This window comes from Eublepharis macularius, chromosome 4 (genome assembly GCF_028583425.1).
Source record: "Eublepharis macularius isolate TG4126 chromosome 4, MPM_Emac_v1.0, whole genome shotgun sequence".
Classification (NCBI taxonomy): Eukaryota; Metazoa; Chordata; class Lepidosauria; order Squamata; family Eublepharidae; genus Eublepharis; species Eublepharis macularius.
Genome location: NC_072793.1, coordinates 42,428,462 through 42,437,515, shown reverse-complemented (window position 1 = coordinate 42,437,515; position 9,054 = coordinate 42,428,462). Strand labels below are relative to the sequence as shown.

Sequence of the window (9,054 nt, the reverse complement as noted above, 5' to 3'; positions counted from 1 at the left end):
GGAGGCTGAAAATACTCCATTAATAGGGTTGACAGTAGGGGTGCCATTCCCCTGCCCGGGGTGGGGGATCCCCTGCTCCCACCCTTCCCCCCCCACACACACACCCACTTACTTGCACGGCAGGGGGAGGCATGCTCCCCAGGGTGGCATGGAGCACCCCCAGGCAGCTCAGTAAGCTCCTGCACCCACAGCAGCCTGATTCGGGGCCGAACTGCACCCTGTCAGGTTCTGACTATGTTTTATGTATGTTTAAACCAAAGAGACTCCATTTTAATCCTGTCAGTATCTTAAGTGCTTCTTTTGCAGGTGGTAAGCAGTTCGCTGGAAGATCACAGGGAGAAAAGGAATGTTTTGACTACAGCCTTTCAAACCTTGAGAAACTTTCACTTTCTCACCCTCAGGCCGATTGTTATGAGAACTGTGGGGGAGGATGGGGCCTGAAGGGAATTGCTATTCCGTACCTCAGTTTTTACCTGTCATTCGTAACAATGCTTCAATATCAGCCAAGGTCGTATCTTGGATTGTGGACTATAATGGTTGTTTATCTTCAGTAAACCTTTTGAAATCGATGGACTCATGTCTCATTGCAAGGGGTAGTCTGGATTGCAACTTTTAGCAAGCCACAGTCTGACACACCCCACAACATGCCCGTTTCAGGCCAAATCACGCTCCACAAACCAACATGCATTTATTAGCCAGGTGATACAGGGATGGGAGCAACTGGTTTCAGGACAAGGGAGCTCTTGCTGTCTACAGTTCTAACCAACAAACAAAACTTATGAGCAGGGACTCCACCCCATGAGATTTAACTTCAAAGCATACAAATATCAAAGGGGCGGGGGACAGACTGTTCAGTTGCAATGCACGCATTAAATATACCACAATCATGGAAACTTTTTAAAATTGTTTATTAGTGCAAAAACATTAAAAAATTAAAATAAAAAAGCCAACAGGTGAGAGAAAATAAAGAAAGAATACAATAGTGGCTACAAGAACCCGACTGGCAAATCTATACGTAGGTATCTATAAAAGATTTCCAAATATCTAAATATAAGTCCTTGCACACTTGCCTTCTATATGTGAAACATTCAAATGTTGATAAGTTTATAAGGTCTTCAGTCCAGTGATTTACAGGAAGTGGGCTTTTTGTCTTTCCGATGTTGAAGTATAAGTCTTTTAGCAACTGTAAGATCACAGAAGGTCCATTTCTGTTGACCATTGGTTAGATTCTAAGAAACCGGCAAGTAGTGTAATAGTACATTAACATCCACAAAAATAAATGAGTTTTCTAACACAGAATTAATAACTTCCTCCCAAAAGGGTTGAATGACTAAACATGACCAAAGCATATGCTTAAGAGATGCATTTGTTAATTACACTGCCAAGTTACACACTGTGCTTAACTTTTAGTAAAAAGACACTATGGTGTCCAGTATACCCTAAACATAATTTTTTTCTGAATAAGTCATAACTTAAGATGCATAGTAGCAAAGGGAATATCACTTAAAGCCTTATCCCATTGCTTTAACAAAATTGGATGCTCCAGATCATTATTCCATTCATCTCTAAGATTCTGTGTATCATATTTATTAACAGTCCGCAAATATTTATGTACAAATATTATAGATTTCACATTCTGTACTGATTCAATAAGAATTTCCAGAAGTGGGGGAGATTCTGAAGCACTCAGAGCTGTAGGACCATATTTAGACACCAAAAAATATTGCAATTGTAAATATTGTCATTCAGCAGAAATTATCAGATCATATTTAGACCTTGGAAAAATGGCAAAAAGTCGTCATTACCTATCAATTGACCTAAAGTAAAAAAAATTCCCTTATCTGTCCAAGCCTTCCATAAGAAAGATTTCTTCACAATTTTTTAATCAGGATTTGACCATAATGTTAATTTAGCATGTGGAAACAGATCAAATTGATATTGTTGTGATATTATATGCCATACTTCTCTAGCTGCAGAAACTGTTGGAGGCACAAAACTCATTTTAATATAGGTAGACCCTAATGCATTCCACTTAAAAAGGGGTTCCAAAACTAGGCCTCCAACAGAGCCCAAGATGGATACTCCGTGTGAGGGGAGGGAAGTAATTTGTACATGCTAACAAATATGCCTAATGATAAACCCTAAGGTCTGGAAGGCCAAATCCTCCTTCATTAATTGAAAGTTGCATCCTCTTTAAAGAAAACTTGGGTAGTCCTCCTGAGCCCCACATAAATTTCCAAAAGAAAGTATTAATTTTATCTACAAGGTATATAAAAAGGGATTGCATGCATAACATATAATTCAAGGTATAATGTTCATTTTGAGTGTTTTACTTTACCCCATAGTGACAGGTTTAGGGTTGCCCATCAATCTAAATCCAAGAATATATCTGAGATCAATTTAGTAAAATTCAATGAAATCAATATTTAAAGATAATTAATAACATAAGGGCACCATTGAAAATGTTCCTTAGTAATTAAACTCTGTGATATATTGTCTCCCGATGGCATTAGTTCTGATTTTGTCCCATCATTCATGAAAACTTAGTATGCAATATGCACTCAGACAAGTCTTCACTTAGGATTGCCAACCCTCTTTACCTCCAAAGCAGGAAACAGATGGTCACATTGCAGGCACGGAGGCCCCATTGTGTACATGTACTCCAGAAGCCCCAACAACATCACGTCTGGTTGAAAAATGGAAGTGACAGGGTCTTGGGAAGCAAAATCCACCTCAAACAGGCCCTTCTGAGACCCTGTAGTGGAGTTACTAGCCCCCTAGTGGGGGCAGGGGATCCCTCACTGCAGCCACCACCCTCCACCACCTTGCATCTGGCCAGTATGAGGAGGTGTGGAAAATGTGTCTATGTAGTGTTTGGGGCTGATTTTTACCAACTTCTGCATGCCATGAATGACATCATTCCCAGCATGACACAGAAGTACTCTGGAGTATGCGGGAGCACACTGTGGTGTTTCTTGGCCCATTCCTGTGTTGATTTTGCCCCTACTGAGCCCCTATCACTTCAGTTTTTCAACCAAGTATGATGTCTGGTAATCCTACTACATGGTTGGCATCATCCTCAGTGCAATGCAGAAGTGCTCCAAGTTGAGTTGTCCTGTTGCCACCCCTATGACTCCCTCTGCCCCCCCCCCCACACTTACAGTGGAACTTACAGGGTAGTGTTACCACTGGCTCTCTGGGCTTGAGCCTGGTAACACACTACCCTGTAAGCTCCCCTTTTCAACGAGAAGTGCGTCATCTCCCTCCAGAGAATGGGACCGGTTGAATGGAACAAAAGGTGGGGGCGGGGAATCCCTATCATCACTTCACAGTGCGATATTAAACATGCAGATCTGCTGTGATAAATATGCATGTATGAATTCTCTCTCAGTCCATTCTGGTTTAGTCCCACTACTGGATGTAAAAACTCCTGATGAAAGTTATGCAATGCTCTGGGATGCTGTAATCGGTATGCTCTTAATTACATAAAGAGGTAGCTTGTTTGCATACTCAGCAACATGATGCACAACTATCTGGCATGCCTGCCGAAGGAAAAACAAGGGCAGATTGTAAAGATATTGTACATACCAATTCTATCTTTTTTATTATGTCTAATTATGGCTCTAGCAACAATGTCAAAAGTAGAATACAAATACAGAATGTATAAAAATTATCTGTATTTATTTATTTAGCCATCTGTTCATTTTTAATGGTTATTTCTGTGCTGCCTTTCAGCCATTTACAATACCTCAAAGTGGCTAACAGATTAAGACAAGGAAAATTACAGAACCAGAAGAATCAAAATTAAACTGACATTGATAAAATAGCAGTTACATACATAAAATCAAGGAAGACCCAGAAAAACAACAGATGCCACCATTTAATCTAATTTAATTCAAAAACCTTCCAAAATAGAGCTGTTTTCAACTTACTCTAAAAGGCTTGTATGGATGGTGCCAGTCTCTCATCCTGAGGCAGGAAGTTCCAAAGTTTGAAGTGGAAGCTTAAAAAGACTTACCCACAAACCCCAACTACAGCCTCACTTCAGATAGAGTTGCTTGCATGGATCTCAAGACCAGGGGGGACTGATGTGAGCGGAGACAGTCCTTCAAGCACTCTGGAACCAAGTCATTTAAGGTTTTTCAGGTCATTAGCAGCACTTTGTATACTGCCCAGAAACAAATTGCAACCAAAGCAATGGGAACAGCATTGATTTTGTGTATCCATTTTGTTTTCATGAGTCCCAGGGCCAAGCTAGACATGACACCTGCCACAGGTTTAGACCCACGTCTGCTGATACCCTAGACCACATCTAGAAAAGGCACACAGTGAGGCAGCCCTACGTGTCTGGGCTCCCTGGCCAGCCAGCTTACTTGGAAGCATGGCCTCGTCCCAGAGTACTGGGTGGGGGAGAGGAGAGGGATTGCCTCTCAGACCTCTGCCTGGCCACTGCTGCCTCTGATGGATGTTTGTCCAGCTCCCCACTTCCCCCATGCTCCAGATAGTGGTGTGGCAGTGACCGTGCATCTGGAGGTGCAGGCAGTTGCACATCACTGCTGCCACCACTTTCTTCTTGCTCCTACCTCCTTTCACAGGAGAAAGACAACAACCTGGCTGGCAAAGCCAGGTAAGAGCAAATAGAAGCTGTGAGAGGCAGGGCTACACAAACTCAGCAGCAGAGTCACCGTCTTTTTCCTGCAAAAGGAGGCGAGAGTAGGAAGAAAGCGGTAGTGGAGATCGGTCAGGGAGATAATATGCATCCTTGTCTGACACCCTTGCCAATTGGAAATCATTCTTTCCCCATATTCTGTCCTGACAGTATCCTCTTGTCCAGAGTACAGGTTGTGCATAAAAAAAAATACAGAGTATATCATAAGGAAAGCTGGATTAGATCTAGAAGAAGGTGGAGTGAAAATTGGTGGAAGGAACATTAACAGTTTGAAATATGCAGATGACACCATGTTACTGGCAGAAAATAGTGAAGACTTGAAATGACTACGATGAAGGTTAAAGGAGAAAGCGCCAAAGCAGGATTACATTTGAACATCAAGAAGACAAAAGTAATGACTACCGAGGAATTACACAATTTTAAAATTGAGAATGAGGAAATTGAAGTTGTTCAAGATTTTCTATTCCTTGGTTCAATCATCAACAACAGGGAGACTGCAGTGAAGAAATCAGAAGAAGACTGAGACTTGGAAGAGCAGCTGTGAGGGAGTTAGATAAGATCCTTAAAGATAAAGATGTCTCTCTGGGAACCAAGATCAAGATAATCCAAACTATGATATTCCTCATTGCCATGTATGGATGAGAAAGTTGGACAGTAAAGAAAGCTGACTGGAAGAAAATGGATTAATTTGAAATATGGTGCTGAAGGAGAGTTTTGCAGATACCATGGACAGCCAAAAAGACTAATAAGTGGATACTAGATCAAATCAAGCCTGAATTCTGCTTAGAAGCTAAAATGACAAGACGAAGGCTATTGTACTTTGGTCACATAATGAGAAGACAAGATTCTCTGGAAAAGTCAATAACGCTAGAAAAAGTGGAAGGCAGCAGGAAAAGAGGAAGACCTAAAACAAGATGGCTTGACTCAATAAAGAGATCTGAGCAAGTCTGTTAATGATAGGACATTTGGGAGTTCTTTCATTCATAGGGTCGCCATAAGTTGGAGGTGATCTGACGGCACATAACACACACATCCAGTCCTTCACTCTCTGATTTGACACTTGTACCACTTCTCTGGAATTACCTGAAAAGATAACACCATGCCCCAAATCTCTGAATGATCTCTCACAAAAGCTTTATATAGTTGTAGAATAATGTAGGTGACAAGACGGAATCTTGTTGTATCCAACTAGTCAATGTACATGAGGACAAATAGAATCCCTCCAACAACATGAAACTGCTCTTCGAGAAAGACCAAAATTAGCACTGTGCCTCCTAAATGGAGTCATCCAAATTCAAACTATAGACCTAAATACTGATATCTCTGCATAAGAACTACAATATTAAATAATCCACCAGAACATCATGAAGGTCTGTAACACTAAAGTAATAATCATTAATAGTTGCTAATCTCTGGATAAACAGTATCTCAGCTAGGGGTATCTCTGACCTGCATTGCACAGTCTATCAAAAGCCACATGAGAGGGATCCATCTATTTCCTGTGGCAATGCAGCCATCTCAGGCATGTAGAATGAAAATCTTTCAGTGTTAGCAATGCAGAACAATATTAAGGAATTTGCTTGGGTGGAAAAAGGACACAGGATTCCATTGGCATCTTAACCACCCAAGCTGCCTTTGACGTGCCTCAAACACTATGGCTTATTGAATTATTGTGACCGATGAAGTAAAATATGGGAACATATTCAGTAAATAGGAAGCATTTAACAGCCTCTCCAATCCAATCCCCACCCTATGTATTCAATATCGTTTCCACAGCTATCTAGAAGGTTGGCTTTGGGCTTAGAGACTCAGATTCAAGACGCTGATCATCTGTGAAATCAGGACCAAACCAAGGGAGACAATAGAAGTGCCATAAGCAGAGATCTCAGTTTTTTAAAGTATGGGCATCCAATTGTCATGGATGTGTGAGGGAAGGGGGGTTCAAGCCATTGTCCTGTTCCATTGTTCTGACCTAAAATGCCTCCAGGGAGCTGCCATTTTCCCTGCTGGGGAAACATAAAAATACAGCTACAGGTATCTCTATGTTGTCCCAATATAGGCAAATGGTAGCTTCCCAGGACCACTTTAAGTCAGAAAAATAGCACATAGGGGGAGATTTAAGCTTCTTGCTGTAGTCTCAGTCGGAATGTGGCTTCAGCATGCCTGGTCACTACATTATTAAAATAATGGTAGCTATGATTATGAAATTCCCAATGTCTCATCTGGATTGGCTCTTAATGAGTGGTCTTGGGCAATGTTTCTGTCTCTCAATCTAACCTGCTTCTAAATTCACAGGAAAATTGTGAAACTATAATGTGATCTCCTTGGAGGAAGGGCAGGATATACATGTACCAAATAAATAAAAATTTAATTAACATCCTTAATAGGATGACTGGACCCTTTCTACAGCTGATCCTTCTTGCTCCTTGGAAAATAATCCCTAACAAGATGCAAATACTATCTCTTTGCAATCTCAGTTTCCTTTGAGTATCTTCCATCAATCTAGAACCCTTTGGCTTTGTTCAGCTGGTATTTCCACATAGAAGATTCTGCAGATTAGGTATTAAAGGGACTCCATCCACCAGGTTCATTCGTTCTTCTTTACAAGCAACAGCCAGGGGAGCACAGCCCCCAACAGAGCAACAGCAGAGACAAGGAAAATTGCCAGGATAATAGGTGACCGGAAGCAGCCCATCCCTAGAGAACTCTGAGAGTCCACTGATCCTGGAACTTCCACCCTGCTATCTCGAGCCACAGGAACATAGTTCTCTTCAATCAGTGGCATTCCACACTGACTGATAATGAAAATGTTGGGTTCCCGCTCCAAGCCATGTGGAAACACCATTGAGTCCATATTAGGGCAGCCACACACACTCTGTCGGCCACTATAACCATTCAGTGACATCAGGTAATGACCAGGCACCACCAAAGTGTTTGCTGACCCCAAAGGCACTCCACAGGGTAATAAGGAGGGGGAGAGTGGCAGCTCCAGAGACTGAGAGGTGGGATCTGGCTTGGAAGGCCAGCAGGTCCTCTTTTGGCACAGCAAGGTGATGAAGCGACAGATGGGGCATATGAGGCCATTCTGGAGGCGGCCATCTGCCTGCGATGCTAAAAAACACTTGACCAAACAGTCATGGCAAAAGATGTGCCCACAGCTCAGAACTCGACGTGATACTGCAGGAGACTGAAATGTCTCATAACATACAGGGCATTCAGCTGAGGCAGCAGCAGGAGTTTCCTTTCTGGCTTTGCCCTCAGACATGGCTACTTTCCTCTTGATGGCAAGCAGCTCCCAGCTGGAAGAAAGACAAAATTAAATGTTTATAGAAAATCTACCACAAAGTGAAGAGTGTGTGGGTATCAAAAAGAATAGCTGTAGTCTCCACCTGTCCTCAGGAACAGAATTATCCTTTGCTTTCCTCCTCTGAATAGGTAGGGATTATAGATCATGGATTAGACTAGTGGCAAGATGAATAATTTCAGGGTTAAAACCCTCTTGTAATATCCTAAACGATATTTAAAAATGATAATTATTAATGCATTTTTAAAAGAGGCCTTTTTTGGATTTTAAACTTTCGAGTTACATTTTCGAAGACATTCCTGTAAGCAAAAGTTCTAGAAATGAGCTTTCATGTAATGATTGAGACTACAATTGTGAAAACTTGGTGTTTTTGTTAATTACCTTGAAATTATGATCCGTTTTATCCCACATTCAAGGTAACTAACAATCCAAGAGCACAACAATATAATTGTTAACCTAAAACAAAACTAAAGTTATTTATAGCGTACAACCAGAACAAAACTGCATGTTAAGGTTAAACTCTGTAATGCTTACTAGTCTGTCAAGAGATGAATAGTTATGTGTTGGAAATAGATTTTTGATACATCTCATCCAGAGAGATGAAATGTGTGCTATTTTCTTAGGTCCCACAGCTTTTCCAATAGGTACCCCTCCTCCCTTTAGCATCCGCCCCTTCCTTCCACCCAGGCACCATACCTTTTCCAAAGCCAGTGAGTAGATTCCTCTCCATGCACTCGCTGTTTCTGTGTTGACCTCTCTGGCACAGAATGAACAAGCCCAACCTATATAACTAGGGGTGTAGCTGTGTGGTTCACACCATCCATGCCTTTACCTTGCGTCAGATTTTTAAGAACAGCAAGCAGGCAAGTGGGTGTCTCCCAAGGAGTGAATGTGGTGGAACTTGTTTGTGAGCTAAAGGTTTCTCCTTCTAGATTTGGGACTTGGGGAGGAGTTCTGAGAACTGGGTGGTTGAATCACCTGTCGCTTCAGAGACACCTGCAGGAACCTCTTTCTTTGCCATGCCATGCATGGAAATCATGTGGTCTACCTTATCAGACAAGATACTGAAACCTAGACATAT

General features: G+C 41.7%; 1 protein-coding gene across 1 annotated transcript; it reads right to left on the bottom strand.

The window, feature by feature from the left end:
- Positions 1 to 924: 924 nt before the first annotated feature.
- RNF222 (ring finger protein 222) lies at positions 925 to 8,718 on the bottom strand. Its single transcript, XM_054975223.1, has 2 exons — positions 8,670 to 8,718; positions 925 to 7,968 (listed from the first exon to the last, which is right to left on the bottom strand). Exon 2 carries the CDS (start codon positions 7,932 to 7,934, stop codon positions 7,257 to 7,259), a length of 678 nt encoding a protein of 225 aa, XP_054831198.1. The 5' UTR covers positions 7,935 to 7,968; positions 8,670 to 8,718; the 3' UTR covers positions 925 to 7,256.
- Positions 8,719 to 9,054: the final 336 nt, after the last annotated feature.